Below are 18544 nucleotides of genomic sequence, written 5' to 3' on the forward strand. Positions count from 1 at the left end.
AGCAGATGGGGCAGTGTTCACTGCTCATGCTACTTCCCTCTTCCCTAGAGCATCACAGGACCCTTCTTCCCCTCGTCTCCAGAGCCAGGGGTGAGGCTCCCACAAGAATCACCCAAGGGGCAGACTGAACTCCCTTTTTATGCCTCTGTTTTCTAGGCTTTCCCAAACTTTGGAAAAAGTCTGACTCTGTTTTGAATGCTAGGGAATTCCTAAATTTAGATAGATGAGAATCTCAGTTTCCAGTGCTCAGGGCATTTCTTATCAAGAAGGGGATAATTACTGAGGAGCTGTCACCAGACCACAGGCACTGTGTGTAAACCCAGCCTTCACCCTCCTTTCCTGTGTCCCGCAGAGCCTGTCCCATTCCCTGCAGGGCTGGTAGTCTCAGAGCAGTGAGCTTGGTTCACTGACCTCATATCTGGTGGTCAGTGTTGGCTGTTGGCTGAGGGGCCTCAGTTCTCTTCCACATGGCCTCTCATCCTCCAATAGGCTAGATCAGCTTTCTTATATCCAAGAGGGAAGGTGGAAGCTGCAAGGTACTTGAGACCTAGACTCCAGAACTGGCACAGGGTTCCTGTCATCACATTCTGTTTGTCAAAGTGAGACCCTAGACCCAACTTGATTCAAGACATGATGAATTAGACTGCAGTCTCAATCGGAGTAACATATTTTCTGATCTACCATAATTGTCTTATAACTTTAATTATTAATTATAAGTTTAACAAACATAAAAGACCCCAAATAGCCAAAGCAATCTTCAGAAAGAAAAACATGGAGCTGGAGGAATTAGGCTCCCTGACTTCAGACTATACTACAAAGTTACAGTCATCAAAACAGTATGGTACTGACATAAAAAAACAGACACATAGATCAGTGGAACAGGATAGAAAGCCCAGAAATAAACCTATGCAACTATGGTCAATTAATCTATGACAAAGGAGGCAAGAACATACAATGAAGAAAAGACAGTCTCTTCAATAAGTGGTCCTGGGAAAACTGGACAGCTACATGGAAAAGAATAATACTAGAGCATTCTCTAACACCAAACAGAAAAATAAACTCAAAATTGATTAATGACCTAAATGTAAGACCAGATACTATAAAACTCGTAGAGGAAAACATAGGCAGATCACTCTTTGACATAAATTGCACTATCTTTTTTGATCCACCTTCTAGAATAATGAAAATGAAAATAAACAAATGGGACCTAATTAAACTTAAAAGCTTCTGCACAGCAAAGGAAACCATCAACAAAACAAAAAGACAGCTCTCAGAATGGGAGACAATATTTGCAAATGAAGCGACTGACAAGAGATTAATCTCCAAAATATTCAATCTACTCATGCAGTTCTACGTCAAAAAAACAAACGTCCCAATCAAAAAATGGGCAGAAGATCTAAATAGACATTTTTCCAAAGAAGACATACAGATGGCCAAAAAGCACATGAAAACATACTCAACATCACTAATTATCAGAGAAATCCAAATGAAAACTACAAGTTATCACCTCACACCAGTCAGAATGGCCATCATCAAAAAGTCTACAAACAATAAATACTGGAGAGGGTGTGGAGAAAAGGGAACCCTCCTACACTTTTGGTGGGAAAGTAAATTAGTACAACCATTATGGAAAACAGTATGAAGGTTCCTTAAAAAACTAAACAGAGAACTACCATGTGATCCAGCAATCCCACTCCTGGGCATATATCCAGAGAAAACCATAATCCAAAAATATATATGCACTCCAGTGTTCATTGCAGCAGTGTTTACAATAGCCAGGACATGGAAGCAACCTAAATGTCCATCAAAAGAGTAATGGATAAAGAAGAAGTGGTACATATATACAATGGAACATTACTTAGTCATAAAAAAGAATGAAATAATGTCATTTGCATCAACACGGATGGACCTAGAGATTATCATACTAAGTGAAGTAATTCAGACAGAGAAGGACAAATATCATATATGATATCGCTTATATGTGGAACCTCAAAAAATGGTACAAATGAACTTATTTACAAAACAGAAATAGAGTTATGGATATAGAAAGCAAAATTGTGGTTACCAGGGTGGAAAAGGGGGAAGGCAGGGATAAATTGGGAGACTGGTTTTGATACATGTGCACTACTATATATAAAATAGAAAACTAATAAGGACCTACTGTATAGCACAGGGAACTCTACTCAATACTCTGTAATGACCTATATGGGAAAAGAATTTTAAAAAGAGTGTATATATATATATATATATATATATATATATATATATATATATATATCTGATTCATTTTGCTATACACCTGAAACTAACACATTGTAAATCAACTATATTCCAATAAAAATTAAAAAAAAAAAGCAACTTAATGGTTACCAAAGGGGAAAGGGGGGTGGGGCAAGGGATACACTGAGGTTGGGATTAACATATGCACACTACTTTATATAAAATAGATAACCTACAAGGATCTACTGTATAGCTCGGGGAACTGTACTCAATATTTTTTTATAACCTATAAGGGAAGAGTTTCATATATGTATATATATGTCACTGTGCTGTGCACCTGAAATTAACATGATATTTTACATTAATTATATTTCAGTTATAAAAAGGCCAACGATACTACAGTATAACCACATCCTAATTAACCTAATTATATCTACAATGAATATTTTCCAAATAATGTCATATGCTGAGGTTCTGGGGGCTAAAACTTCAATATAAGTTTAGGGAAACAGTATTGAACTAATAATAGAGCATAAAAACAGTTCTTAAGTTAAAACATGTTAAAAGATTCCTATAAAAGTAGCTTTAATATTTATAACAATTTCTCCGTTTTGCTTCATATTTGTTTGTATTTCTTTCAGGTGCTTATCTTTTGACTTCTTTCACTACATGGTTGATTAGAGGGCTGGAATTTCAGGATAGGAGGCTGCTACCTAGTAGAAACACCTATTTGTCTTGGTACCTTCATTAGCCAGGAGTAAAACCCAGAATCTTTTTGCTACTATCATTAAAAAAAAAAAAAAAAAAACAGGTCAAGGAAAGCAAAAACTTTAAGAAATAGATAAAATGAAAGAGTAAATAATATTTTGAACAGTGAAGTATGGAACATGTGTAATTCTACTTGTACCTCTACACCATGGCTTATCTCCGTTAACGAGATTATTGCCATAGGGTTCAGAGTTTAAAGATGAACATAATTTTTGCTCGGTTATTTTTTCAGCATTGTTTCAAGATTTTATTCTTGAATATTTCCCAGAGAATATTCAGACCAGATGTTCTTGTGGAATCTTACATAGTATCGTATTAGTTAATTTGTCTTGGTCAATTAAGTCTGACTTTGGATTTAACTTATCCAAACTTTAATAAGATGGCAAAGTCAACTTTTTCAACTTCTCCAAGGTTTTATTTTCAAGACAAAAGCAATTTGACATTGGCACTATGTTTCAGGAGCTGTTCAATTCAACATGACCTGCACCAGGCTGGCACATGAGAATAGTCGTGTTGTTTTCCTATTTAATGAAAGCTGGTGTGACAGACTGATGCCCTGAGCAGTGGTGGTCTGGAACTGTGTTCCATAATGACCATTCTTAAATAAAAGCCCAGGAATGTGTCAATGATAGACATAGGCTACACTGAGACGTTAAAATAAAGGATCCAGGGCTTCCCTGGCGGCGCAGTGGTTGAGAGTCCGCCTGCCGATGCAGGGGACACGGGTTTGTGCCCCGGTCCGGGAAGATCCCACATGCCGCGGAGCGGCTGGGCCCATGAGCCATGGCCGCTGAGCCTGCGCGTCTGGCGCCTGTGCTCCGCAATGGGAGAGGCCACAACAGTGAGAGTCCCGCATACTGCAAAAAAGGGGAAAAAAATAAATAAAAAAAAATAAAGGATCCAGTCATTGCTTTTCTCAGAAAGGGCATCTCCTTTTGAAATGTAGACTCATGGCTATGGCTTCCAACATATTGGCCAGTGAGAACCTTAGGTCCTCACACAGAGCTGACAAGACCCAGGAAACCCTGCAGGACCTGGTTCTACCAGGTGAGAAAGAGTCAACAGGAGATGAGTTTTTCTAAGCACCACTCAGAAAAAATAATATAAAATCGTTGTTTTTTCATTATGTTCCATCATCCCAAGTGAATTTTTTCCTTTGATTAATCTGACATATATATGTGTATATATGTGTGTGTGTGTGTGTGTGTGTGTGTGTGTACAAAACATATATATAGAGAGAGAGAGAGAGAGACAGAGAGACAGAGAGAGAGAGGGACAGAGACAGAAAGAGACAGAGAGAGATAGAGAGACAGAGACATAGAACTATGATAGATTATTCACCAGAGTAAAACAACTGGTTTTCAGGTATTTCATTTTACTGTCAAGTTCTTGTGATTTAAGTGGTCTTTGAAATATAATTCATGAGGTCTCAGGAAAAGACTAGTTCTAACATCTGTTTCTAACATTCTTAAACAGATAACCTGGGAACTGCACTTACCTGACAGCTCTTGAAACAGCTTAACTCTGTGCAGTTATTTGGAGAAAGTTCTGATGGTCAGTACTAGTGGGGAAGGAGCTGTTCTCTTATCTAGATCAGCCTGGAAGAATCAGAGCAAAATGACTGTTCCCCTCCCGGATATTGACCCTGGACACACATGTCTTCACTTCAGGGTCTCGTATGCTTTCTTAGAGCCGCAGGCCACGTACACTGGGTTCTTGCAATCAATCCGGACTTTCACAGTGGAATTCTTCTTCCCACTATTCCAAGAAGTATGGATTTTAGATGTTCATTTTATTCCAAACACAGAAGGCCTTTATTTCACTTTGCTCAAAGTTGGGCCCCTCCCTCCCTCCCCCTGGCTCTTTCCACACAGCTGTCCCCCCTCCCCCACCAGGGGATTTGCATGTTGTTCCTGAGGGAGGACCTTCCCCTGCAAGTGTGAGATAAAAGCTCAGCTCCAGTCGTGCTCTGACTTATCAGGACTCATCAATTGCAGCTTCTGAAAATGGGGTTCCCTGCTCAGCTCTTGGGCCTCCTCATGCTCTGGGTCCCAGGTAAGGACGGAGGGGAGATGAGAAGGAGGGTGGGAGGGTGAGCTCTGGGAGCACCACCACTGCTTTTCATGTGTCTTTGTCCACATGTTAGAAGCATACCATACCCTCTGCAAAAGACATGTGATGTTTAGTGATATGAGAATGAGGATGAATCTGGAAGGAACAAGCAGTGTCTGTCCTCTGGTGAAGATGGTGGCATAGAAAGAGTGGTCAAGTGTACATGACGTCTAGAGACCTCTTTGCATTGTAAATCTTGGGTTCTTTTTGAAATTGGGTATTTTGGGTATTCTTCGGAATCAAAAAGAAAAAAAAAATTAGCCTGACGTCAATAACAGAAGAGAAATTCTGAAACTGTTTCATAAATTTTGTCCAGAGCTTTGTTGTTTTCTTTCATTATTTTAGGATCCAATGGGGATATTGTGCTGACCCAGACTCCACTCTCCCTGTCTGTCATCCCTGGAGACCCGGCCTCCATCTCCTGCAGATCCAGTCAGAGCCTCCAAGATAGTGACGGAGACACTTACTTGAATTGGTACCTGCAGAAACCAGGCCAGTCTCCACAGCTTCTGATCTATGGAGCTTCCAACCGGGCCTCTGGGGTCCCAGACAGGTTCACTGGCAGTGGGTCAGGGACAGATTTCACACTAAAAATCAGCAGGGTGGAGGCTGAGGACGCTGGAGTTTATTACTGCCAGCAAGACATGGAAGATCCGCCCACAGTGGTACAGCCCTGAACACAAACACCCCTCTCCGAGTGGCCCAGCTGCCCACATATGTTGACTGTCTGGGGAGCAGGCAGGCAGATTCTCTGAGTCAGTGTAAGAGGAAGATGTTAGAGAATCAGGGGAGTAGTTTGAAGCTGAGGCCTCTGGACCATGAAAGCCTCCTCTACTCCTCAGACATCACAGGTTAAGGCCCCATCAGCTGCAGAGCCTTGCCTGACAGAACCAGCAGGAGAATGGAAGGGTCTAAGTGCCCTCTGAGCAAACAGACCTGAGGAAGGAGAGGTGAGTGAAAGCGCATCCGACTTCTCCCTCCCTCAGGTACAGGTAGGTGTCAAATAAATGTAGTCAGTGTAACAGGTGGACAACTGAGGCAGATTTATAGCAACATAATGGGTTTAGCAGTTTTTGATATATTTTTTAAGATAACATGTCATAATATTCAAGAATATTTTTCCCCACTTTCCCCACTTTCTGATTCTCCCTTTTACTACATATCTTCCTACCTGTTTTCCATGTTCTAGACAGCAGTCTACACAGCTGTCCCCAGGGGGAGTTAGCTGAGAACATCAGTAAGACTTTGGGGTTATGAGTGTCTAAATAGTCAATTGTAAGTCCATAGTCCCTACAATATCCTAATGCTAAACATATCTGATTTGTCTCAATTACCTTTCACAGAAAGAAAATGTGAGATATGAAAATTCCAAAAGTAGGGATTAAAAAATAAATAAACTGTAGGGCATAGAATTTACCCTGTAGAACACTGGAAGAATACAGAATGATATGAGGGGATTTTTTTCCACAAAAGTTAAGAATTTTAAAGTGTGGGAAGACTGCAGGAATGGAAACACGAAGAGAATCTAGTTGACACACACACAGTTGCTCTTTGGCTTCTATGTGGTGGGATTAAAAATGGTGGTGAGGGCTTCCCTGGTGGCGCAGTGGTTGAGAGTCCGCCTGCCGATGCAGGGGACACAGGTTCATGCCCCAGTCCGGGAAGATCCCACGTGTCGCGGAGCGGCTGGGCCCGTGAGCCATGGCCGCTGAGCCTGCGCATCCGGAGCCTGTGCTCCGCAACGGGAGAGGCCACAACAGTGAGAGGCCCACGTACCGCAAAAAAAGAAAAAAGAAAATTACCAGATTATAATGGGAAACTCAATCACGAAGCTACTTCACTTCCAAGGCCATGTCTAGCAAGCATCCCTGACATTCTGAGAGCTGATTTTTTAACATTGTATAGTTGTTGTTTTTAATTTCCTGAGGGTGGCATCGTCTTGCCCTAGAACCCTAGAAATCTATGATGTGAGCTCTATTACAGTTTATAGAGTGTACACACAATATCCTTATCTATCACAGATGTATCATGCAACAACATATGTACTGGATCGTATGGCCCAAGTGACACAGCCACCTATATATCATGACCTGAACCTGATGCACAGACCTCTCCTCCCTGCGCAACTCAGACCTGGCAGCTTTCTGTGTGAGCCACAAATGGGTGGTGTCTTGTACCCAAGTGTGGAATGTATTGTGTCAACATTCCACCAAGCCCACAAACACTCTGCCTCACCATCAGTGGTAGGAGGACAAGGTTCAATTTCTTGTTCTTTAGCCTGGATAACATGTGCCAGTCTGAGATGCCTCAGGCATCTGGACCCCTGCCATATCCACTGATTGGCAGCCCATGAATTTTGGTAGGATTTACATCGTATTGTCTGGAGCACGTATATTTTTACCAGTCATTTACAGTCCTGGCAATTTCTTGCCCGTCGAATCTAATGAACGTGACGCCATCAATCCAGTCCTGCATTATACGACACACTGTGGAATGTCCAGACAATCAAAGTTTCTTCAGCCTTCACTGTGACAGAGAACAAGAGAATTAACACTGTCCTGGGGGAGAACTGAGGATGTGAACTGCTTTTACTCTAGGTAAACACAAACTATACCAGAAGACTGTATTCGTTTGTGTGTTTTTACTCTCCTGCTCAGCTCTGCATGTGATCAAGCATGGACAAACCTTTTCAAAATAATGAGTACAAAGTCTCAGCTTTGAGATGAATAAGGTCCAGTGATCTGCTGTACAGCTCAGTGCCTAAAGTGACAGGACCATATAATGAACTGAATTGTTAGGAGGGGAGATTTCAGTATTATCATTAAAAATGAATAAATAAAATAAAATGGGGCTTCCCTGGTGGCGCAGTTGTTGAGAGTCCGCCTGCCGATGCAGGGGACACGGGTTCGTGCCCCGGTCCGGGAAGATCTCACATGCCGCGGAGCGGCTGGGCCCATGAGCCATGGCCGCTGAGCCTGCGCGTCCGGAGCCTGTGCTCCGCAACGGCAGAGGCCACAACAGTGAGAGGCCCGCGTACCGCAAAAATAAATAAATAAATAAAATAAAATAAAATAAAATAAAATATAAAATCCTAACAACAACAAAATACCCAACGGGATGTGATGAAAATTTTGAAGGAGAACGACATGTCTAAAACTTTGATTGTGGTAAAGATTTCATGAGTGTATGCATATATCCAAACTCACCAAATTGTCTATGCTAAACATGTGCAGTTTATTGTATATAAATAAAGGTTGTAGAAAAAATCTTAACGTGTCTCAACTCTAGATCACCAGCAGAGGGAGACATAATTCACTCAGAGACAGGACAAGGGCAGGTGCTCCCCTCACAAGCACTCCTGACTATTTAATCCAACATGAAATACCCATAATCTGCATGTATCCTTCCTCTTACCTCTGCCTCTCAGAAGAAGGTGAGAAATCATGATAGATAGATAGATAGATAATAGATAGATAGACACATAAATATAGATATAGATAAGAGGTCTTATTTCTCCCATTGCACCAAGTTAGCCATAGTTAACATTTATAACTTTATATTTTCCACTACCCATGTTCCCACTGCCATGTACAACACCACCTTCGGTGTATAGTAACTCAAATCTTTTACTCATTAATGGATTAACCAATTGGACATTTATGTATTGTGTTACTGTAATCTTCTATTAACTATTAAATTTTACTTCTGTACCTGAAAATACTAAGGGGCACTCCAAGAAATGTGCTCAGTTCAAAAGATGCATTTGAAAACTCTGCTTTAAATCTACTTCTCACCAACCTTCCAGTCATGGTGAATCCAATCTTCTGACCATTTGGCCAAACTGTTAATCACTGCTCTTGAATTAGTAAAGATCTCTGACACAGGTTGTCTCTGTGCAAGGCAAAGTGGATTCGAGCACATAACTCCAAGTCCTGCCCACTGAGATATTTTCTTCCTGCACGGTCTTACCCCACTATTCTTAAAGTGGGCTTCAATGCTATAAAAATCTACTTTGAAAAGATGAAAGCATATATGACATAAATTTGATCTGAATTATTTTCTTCTTCAATCAGTTTGCTAAAGGGAATCCACAGAAGCCTGTAGGTACAGCATGAGAGAAAAGGGGGAAGTCTGCAAGTGTTGGTGCCAAGAGAGTTTGAACAACCTACACGGGTAAATCCTGTGTGCCTGGGGGACAGAATCAAGCCCTGGCCTTAATATCCCACTTCTACCTGATGATAGATGCTCTTTTGCATGCATATGTTTATAGACTAGTGGGTCAGTTACCACTCAATGCAGAAAGAGCAACTCAGGTCACAGGACTCCTTTTGGGCCTATAGACAGCATGTAGTCTCTACAAGGAATTAATAGCAAATCAGAACCCATATCAAAAAAGGGGAATTGGGGGCTTCCCTGGTGGCGCAGTGGTTGAGAGTCCGCCTGCCGATGCAGGGGACGCGGGTTCGTGCCCCGGTCCGGGAAGATCCCACGTGCCGCGGAGCGGCTGGGCCCGTGAGCTGTGGCCGCTGGGCCTGCGCGTCCGGAGCCTGTGCTCCGCAATGGGAGAGGCCACAACAGTGAGAGGCAAAAAAAAAAAAAAAAAAAAAAAGGGAATCGGTATCTTCAGAAGGGATTATGGCATTATTCCAATACTCTGGAGATCTGAACTGTGCTTCTCCCGCTGAGCTTTCTGTAGCCTCCATACACTGTCCCTATCTAACCCCAGGCACTTTAGCTTCACTGGTCCACTAGGTCATAAAGTCCACTGCAGGTTGTACTTAGTGCAGAGTCTTCTTCTCTTCTGGGACTCGCTCAGAAATGGCAACCTTACAAGTTATTAAGCAATCAGTCAGACCACTGACTCCAAAATATACATGTAACTTTCAGAACCCAAAGAAGAGTAACTAGTGTTGACTCTATTTTTTTGTTATGAGGGCTGTGTTTTCATTTCGAAGATAATTTCTTGATATTCCCCCAGCCATTCAGATGCTAGAAACTTATTTGCAACTACAGCCAGGACCCCAGAGGGAGCAGTGGGTAAGTTGTGTGCTTTTTCTCGGCCTTCTGCAAATTCAACCACTGAATTCATGGTTTTCACCTGATCTTGATTTTTAATTACTGAAGCCCTGGCTGTGATTCTTTTTAATGTGGAAAATTGTAGACAATATTTTCTCAAATATTTTTTTGTACTCCTGTCCCTACTTCTTCCTCTCAGGACTTTAATTGTACACACAATAGATTGCTTGAAGTTGGCTTGCAGCTCACTAATGCTTTGCTCATTTTATTGTATTTTTTCTCCTTGTGCTCGATTGTGGATACTTTATATTGAGAAAGTCAATCTTTTCTTCAGCAATATCTAATCTTGTTGGCTGAAACTGAGTCTAGTGGATTTTTTTTTTAATCTTTATTAGGAAAGACCTGAATGGCATCGAGAACACAGATAATTTTGCCCTCTATTGGAACAAAGCCTTTTGGAACATGCAACCTGATGTCTCTCAAATGATGAGACTTTGTGCTCTGCCTGGTGGAAACAACTAATCTTGGCTCTGTGTGAGCTCTGCAGGTATTTTCCCTCTAATAAGTTCAGAGAAATTTTTGTACAACATCGGTAGGTTCTGCACAGTCTGCACATGTCTGGATCTGGTGCATTGTTAAATATGGATGGGAAACGTTGTGGTTACCCTATGCTCTATCTCTCTAATAATAATTTATCACTCCAAGAGCATCAGGGAATCAGGTCAACAAAGAAGACATTCTAGCTTCAATGATATCCCCGGGTACCAAATGCAGAGATCGTGTAAAAATTCTTGCAGCTTCTTGAAGTATGTCATCCACGAGAGAACCCATATTAGATGGAAAGGTAGCCAAAAAAAATCATGTTATGAACATTGAAAAGAACAAAAGAGCAGTAGAGTAATTCAAGTCTCTGGCCTCCAGGGAGAAAAGCAATGTCTGCAGTTAAATCTGAGCTGCTCTGATCAGACTTGGGCATCTGGGAGACACGGCCCCTGTGCGATGTTATTGAGATTGGCCAGCCCTGCAGCTGTGCCCAACTCTGCCCCATCCCTTACTGATTTGCATGTTACTGGAGAACAACCCACTGCCCTGGAGACTTATTAATGCTCTGATCATATCTTGTGCAGAAATCAGTCCCAGTCAGGACACAGAGTGAACATGAGGGTCCCCACTCAGCTCCTCAGCCTCCTGCTGCTCTGGCTCCCAGGTAAGGACGGAGAGCTCTAGGAATTTACTCTGCCTGTGTGGTCATTACTGCCTGGTCTTACAGGGTAGTCCTCTTATAACTTAGTAATAACATGGATATTTGTTTTTTGTGTTTCCCATCTCAGGTGCCAGGTGTGACGTCCAGATGACCCAGTCTCCATCCTCTGTGTCTGCATCTCTAAGAGAAAGAGTCACCATCTCTTGCCGGGCCAGTCAAAGCATTAGCAAATATTTAGCCTGGTATCAGCAGAAACCAGGGGAAGCTCCTAAGCTCCTGATCTATTCTGCATCCAGTTTGGAAACTGGGGTCCCATCCCGGTTCAGTGGCAGTGGATCTGGGACAGATTTCACCCTCACCATCAATAGCCTAGAGGCTCAAGATGCTGCAACTTATTACTGTCAACAGTATGATGAAACACCTCCCACAGTGTTACAGACCAGAACATAAACCACTAGGGGATGCAGATGTGTGAGGCTTGACTGCCCCAGCTGCTCTTGCCACCTCCATCCACTGAGAACATATCTGAGATGCACCCACTTTTTGAATGTGGCTAGAAGTTTCGGTAGAAGTGGCAGGAACAGCACTCTAACTCTCCTGCCCCTCTTCAGTGCCAGTGGCACAGACATGATGATGCCTCTTCTGATTTATATAGGACAGATGATTACACCTGAGGACTTTGGTTGGAGTTCTTTCAGCAAAAGAAAACCAAGTTTACATCTTGCAAGCAAGGATTTTTTTTGAATACATGGAATGTGAGTCTAAACTCTACCCTTTTAAAGGCTGGGGAGTGTGATACTAAGTGAAGCACTATTAGAAATAAGTGATGCCCTGGTGTTCCCACAGAAGCTTGAACATATCTGCCACTGGAGATACAGGCTGTAACCAAACCATGTGGCCTGTCTGTGATGCCCAGGGGTCGGTGTGCTGATGTTGCAAGCTGCCTGCAGCACCTCAGACGATTCTCAAGATCTTGCCTGTGGCCATGCATGGAGCTGGAGGAATCAGGCTCCCTGACTTCAGACTATACAACAAAGCTACAGTCATCAAGACAGTATGATGCTGGCACAAAAACAGAAATATAGATCAATGGAACAGGATAGAAAGCCCAGAGGGAAACCCATGCACCTATGGGCAACTAATCTATGACAATGGAGGCAAGAATATACAATGGAGAAATGACAGTCTTTTCAATAAGTGGTGCTGCAAAAACTGGACAGCTACAGGTAAAAGAATGAAATTAGAACACTCCCTAACACCATACACAAAAGTAAAGTCAAAATCGGTGAAAGACCTAAATGTAAGACTGAACACTATAAAACTCTTAGAGAAAGACATAGGAAGAACACTATTGGACATAAATCACAGCAAGACCTTTTTTGACCCACCTACTAGAGCAATGGAAATAAAAACAAAAGTAAACAAATGGGACCTAATGAAACTTAAAAGCTTCTGGACAGCAAAGAAAACCATAAACAAGACGAAAAGACAACCCTCAGAATGGGAGAAAATATTTGCAAATGAATCAATAGACAAAGGATTAATCTCCAAAATATATAAACAGCTCATGCATCTCAATATTAAAGAAACAACCCAATCCAGAAATGGGGAGAAGACCTAAATAGACATTTCTCCAAAGAAGAGATATAGATGGCCAAGAAGCACATGAAAAGCTGCTCAACATCACTAATTATTAGAGAAATGCAAATCAGAACTATCATGAGGTATCACCTCACACCAGTTAGTGTGGGCATCATCAGAAAATCTATAAACAACAAATGCTGGAGAGGGTGTGGAGAAAAGGGAACCCTCTTGCCCTGTTGGTGGGAATGTAAACTGATACAGCCACTATGGAGAACAGTATGGAGGTTCTTTAAAAAACTAAAAATAGAACTACCATATGATCCAGCAATCCCACTACTGGGTATATACCCAGAGAAAACCATAATTCAAAATGACACATGCACCCCAGTGTTCATTGCAGCACTGTTTACAATAGCCAGGTCATGGAAGAAACCTAGATGCCCATTGACAGAAGAATGGATAAAGAAGTTTTGGTACATATGTACAATGGAATATTACTCAGCCATAAAAAGGAACAAAATTGAGTCATTTGTTGAGACATGGATGTATCTAGAGACTGTCATACAGAGTGAAGTAAGTCAGAAAGAGAAAAACAAATATCATATATTAACGGATGTATGTGGAACCTAGAAAAATGGTACAGGTAAACTGGTTTGCAGGGCAGAAGTTGAGACACAGGTGTAGAGAACAAACGTATGGACACCAAGGGGGGAAAATGTGGTGGGGTGGGGATGGTGGTGTGCTGAGTTGGGCGATTGGGATTGACATGTATACACTGATGTGTATAAAATTGATGACTAATAAGAACCTGCAGAATAAACAAACAAACAAACAAACAAAAAACAACTAATACGAAACTTTCTTTGGGTTATTTGTATGGAAATATGTTAATATAATGTAAATATATAAATGTAAATATAATTTTTAGGGGAACAGAATTCATTCAGTAAGAGTGCATAAAAACAATTCTTAATTTAATGCTTGTTAAAAGAATTGTATAAAACTAGCTTTAATATTTATAATACCTTCTCCATTTCGCTTCATATTTGTTTGTTTGTTTTTTTCAGATGTTTATCTTTTGACTTCTTTCACTGCATGGTTAATTAAAGGGCTGGAGTCTTCAGGACAGCAGCCTGCTACCTAGGGGAAACCCCTATCTGTCTTGGTACCTTCAGAAGCCAGAAGTAAGACCCAGAATCTATTTGCTAGCATCATAAAAGAGACCAGGTCAAAGATAGCAAAAACTTAAAGAAATAGAATAAAATAAAAAGGTAAATAATATTTTGACTAGTGAGATATGGAACATAATGTACTTCTGCATGTCCTTCTACACCACGATTTTTCTCAGAAAATGATATTATCACCATAAAGTTCTGAGTTTAAAGGTGAACATAATTTTTGCTCAGTTATCTTTTCAGCATTGTTTCAAAATCTTATTCTTGAGTATTTCCCAGAGAATATGCACACCAAACATTCTTGTGGAATCTTACTAGTTAATTGTCTAGTTAATTTGTTAATTTGTCTTCATGATCAATTAAGTCTGGCTTGGATTGCAATTACCCAAACTTGAATAGGACAACAAAGTCTACTCTTTCAACTTCTCCAAATTCTATTTTCAGGACAAAAGCAATTTGACGTTGGCACTATTTTTCTGGAGCCGTTCAATTCACCATGACCTGCACCGGGCTGACATGTGAGAACAGTCACATTGTTTTCCTATTTAATGAAAGCTGGCGTAACAGACTGACCCTCTGAGCAGTGGTAGCCTGGAACCATGTTCCCTATGGACCATTCTTAAATAAAGGCCCAGGAAGGTGTCAATGATAGACACAGGCTACCCTGAGACATTAAAATAAAGGATCCATCATTGCTCTTCACACAAGCTGCGTCTTCTTTTGAACTGTAGACTCCCGGCTGTGGCTTCCAACACACAGGCAGTGGGAGCTTAGGTTCTCACACAGAGCTGACAAAAATCAGGAAATCCTGCAGGACCTGGTTCTACTTGATGGGGAAGAGTCAACAGGGGAAGAGTCTTTCTAAGCACCACTCAGAAAAATATATTATAAAATAATTCTTTTTTCATATTGTTCCATCATCCCAAGTGAAGTTTTTCATCAAAAAAATCCTTTGATTAGTCTGCCCTATATATTTATATTTTATATGGCATATATATATTTTATATATATATGAAGAGAGACACAGATAGAGATATAGATAGAACTATGATAGAATATGCACCAGACTGAAAAAACTGGTTTTCAGGTATTTCATTTTACTGTCTTAGGCATAAAATTCTTATACCTTTTCTTTTTTTTTTTTTTTTGCGCTACGCGGGCCTCTCACTGCCGTGGCCCCTCCCGTTGCGCAGCACAGGCTCCGGACGCGCAGGCTCAGCGGCCATGGCTCACGGGCCCAGCCGCTCCGCGGCATGTGGGATCTTCCCGGTCCGGGGCACGAACCCGTGTCCCCTGCATCGGCAGGCGGACTCTCAACCACTGCGCCACCAGGGAAGCCCCTCTGCAGATTTCTGACATAACACAAAGTTACAATTACATCATGCCCACGTCCTTAGGTTTATCTACATTCCTTTTCCCCACATTCCTAATCTCTGATCTGCCAATCTTCTCTTTGATTAACCAGCTACTTTGAAATCGCTGTAAACCCTTATCTCGGGCCAGTTCTCTATGCAGACTAAGATGATAACCAGGGGCACTGCTCATGTACCTGCTAGCTTAACATTTTATTTCAGACCCTGCCATTGATTGGGCTGTAGTGTGGGGACTGTACATCTTTGCTCAGACCAACACATGATACCGGCATAGCCATGGACAAAGCCTGGAGGGTTTTTTTTTCCCCTATGGAATTAGCTGGTTTACCACTCCCATGAAGCCAAAATATAAGCCGATGCAGAGGTGTTAGGGCAAGATTGGAAAGTGATATGGGGACCTGGGATACTTGTCCATGGAAATGAAGTGTGCCTGCTGAATTTGCTCAGGCCCAATCCTAAATGAACCATCTCCTTTCTAAGACTGACTGCGGTTGCGACCCACCCACCCTGATAATTTGATGAGTGTGAAATTACCAGGTTACAGTAGGAAGCTCAATCACACAGCTTCTTAATGTCCCATAGACACATCTACCAGAGGTCTGCGACATCCTGTGAGCTGATTTTTGAATAGTGTATAATATTTTTATTTTTTAAGGATGTCATGATCTTGCATTACAAGTCTACAAATCTAAGATGTGGGTTTATAATAGAGCTTTTCAGAGTGTGCTCACGATATCCTCATCTAATCCAAATGTAACCTGCACCAGGTGATGTGTTAGATCATTTGGTCCAAGCGATGGAGCTGCTCATATTGCTACCTGAACCTGATGCAGAGTCCTCTCCTGCTGTGGGCCTCCTGCGATCTGGAAACCTTCTAAATATACCTGATCGATGGGATGTGGTAGCCCCCCTACCTCCTAAGAATGTAATGTGCTCTCTCAACATTTCATGACGCCTACAAACCTCTGTGCTTCACTTTCTGTGGCAGGAGACGCAAGGTGCGATGACTTGCTATCTATCTTGAAGAGCATATGCCATCCTGCCTCAGACCTCTGGACCCGAGCCATATTCACTGATAGGGAAGGTCATGAATTTTTTAAGTATTTGCATTCCATCCTCTGACCTTGTATATTTACAAGTCACCAAGAGTTCTTGCAATTTCTTGATCATCGGGTTTACTTAAAATGTTTTGATCAGCAGGTAGTTTATAGTGCAACACGCCGCGGAACGTCCAGATGATCAACGTTTCTTTGGTCTACATTGTAACAGAGAGCAAGACGGTTAACACTGTCCTTGGACAAGACTGAGGATATGAGCTGGTGTTCATTCTAGATGCAAGCAAACTATATCAGAGGACCACCTTAGATTGTGTGTCTTCACTCTGCTGTTCTGTCATGTAAATGATCAAGTCTGGACAAAATTCTATTAAAATAATGGGTATAAAGTTTTAGTTATGCAAGATGACTGAGTTCTAGAGATGTGATCTAAAACACAGTGCCTATAGTCAAAATTTGTTAAGAGGGTAGATCACATGTTAAATATTCTTACCAAATGTACACATACACACAAACACACACCCACAGCTAACAGCAGCAACAACAAATAAAATGGATGCAAGGAATCTTTTGAAGAATATTTAATATATTACATTTTTCCCTTTAGGTTGTTCTTTGCTTAACCATTTGTAACATTTTGTAGATTGTTGATACTGGAAAACTTGAAGAAATTAAACAGGTTATCTTATATCCAGCAGTGACCAAAGTGCAGTAAGAATGAATCTTAAGTCAACCTGTGTCTTAATGACCTCTAACAGAGAGATGCACTGTATCAATCACTGAGGAGTACATCACCTATTCCAACGACCTCCTTTTACACATAAAGACAGAGAAACCAAGAGACCTGCACTTCTTGGAGATAAAAAAATTCACTATTATTTCTTCTTATTGTAAGATGAATCCTGAGGCCCCTTTCATGTCTGTGAGTGCCCTGAGAAATCATTGAATGTGATGTGTTTAGTCTCAATGATATTTGTGATCATGTGACTTTAAAAAAATTAAGTTGCCAGTGGAGACTTGTGCTCACCTAATTTGTAACATCCAGTAAAAGCTTCAAGAGAGAAAGTCACCATCAGCTGCAAAGTATCAACATATTAGTACCCACCTGAGCAGATACCAATGAAAATATGACAAGTCCCCAGTCTTCTCAAACCATACGTCCATCCGTCCCCTGGTATCCTTCTTTGGTGTCATTACAGTGAGTCTGAGACAAATTTCACCTCTGCTATCATTAGCCTAAAGGCTCAAAATGCACCGTATTATTACTACCAACAACATAAGAATTTGTATCTCAAAATGTGACAGCCCTGAACAAAAAGAGTCCACTGATTCAGTTATTTCTTCTTATCCAGGTTACCAATGTCTAATTGGGGAGATCTGGTGGAAAGCTCAGGGAAAGGGACTTAGAAATGTTGTTTATTCCCATCTCAGATGACAGTGGCTGGAACCATACATCCTTCTGTTTTTGCAAGATGTTATATATTTCCAGGTCAGATTAGGACAACTACTAGAAGCTATTTGGTGTGTACAATTAAGCATACTCATTACAAATATGTTTATGGGACATTCCAGGATAACATGACAGCTAGTTTGGAACAGTCACAATAAACATGACCCTCTGTATACAACATGATCATCTATAGGATAAAAGGCAACTAAACATGAGTTGATGCACTATATAAAAGGGTGAGAATTTTATAATTTTATTTCAAGAGATCTTGATATACTTGTTTCTCATAAAAACAATTATGGATTTAAGATATAGATTTGAATTTTGCAGCAAACTGTAGCAAAAGGCAAGTTAAAAGGATAAGTCAGGGCTTCCCTGGTGGCGCAGTGGTTGAGAGTCTGCCTGCCAATGCAGGGGACGCGGGTTCGTGCCCCGGTCCGGGCGAAGTGGCTGGGCCCGTGAGCCATGGCCGCTGAGCCTGCGCACCTGGAGCCTGTGCTCTGCAACAGGAGAGGCCACAACAGTGAGAGACCCGCGTACCACAAAAAAAATAAAAAAAGGATAAGTCAAATGGAAGAATAATGTTT

General features: G+C 41.3%; 1 protein-coding gene and 1 long non-coding RNA gene across 4 annotated transcripts in view; one reads left to right on the forward strand and one right to left on the reverse strand.

Moving 5' to 3' along the window:
* The window catches only part of RPIA (ribose 5-phosphate isomerase A), a 162688-nt gene that overhangs the window by 31913 nt on the left and 112231 nt on the right, over positions 1–18544 (reverse strand). The window contains exon 9 of one of the 3 annotated variants that reach the window (XM_073791149.1): positions 6131–7626. The exons of the other annotated variants lie outside the window; for them this stretch is intronic. Coding sequence (XP_073647250.1) covers positions 7559–7626 — 68 coding nt within the window. The 3' untranslated portion in view covers positions 6131–7558. Of the gene's footprint in view, positions 1–6130; positions 7627–18544 lie in introns of those variants that run through there. 3 annotated transcript variants of the gene reach the window in all.
* Positions 10605–11974, forward strand: LOC101335920 (uncharacterized). The gene is made up of 3 exons (XR_012325621.1): positions 10605–10663; positions 11244–11323; positions 11448–11974. It is a non-coding gene; the product is annotated as an uncharacterized lncRNA (long non-coding RNA).

Source organism: Tursiops truncatus, chromosome 14 (genome assembly GCF_011762595.2).
Source record: "Tursiops truncatus isolate mTurTru1 chromosome 14, mTurTru1.mat.Y, whole genome shotgun sequence".
NCBI lineage: Eukaryota > Metazoa > Chordata > Mammalia > Artiodactyla > Delphinidae > Tursiops > Tursiops truncatus.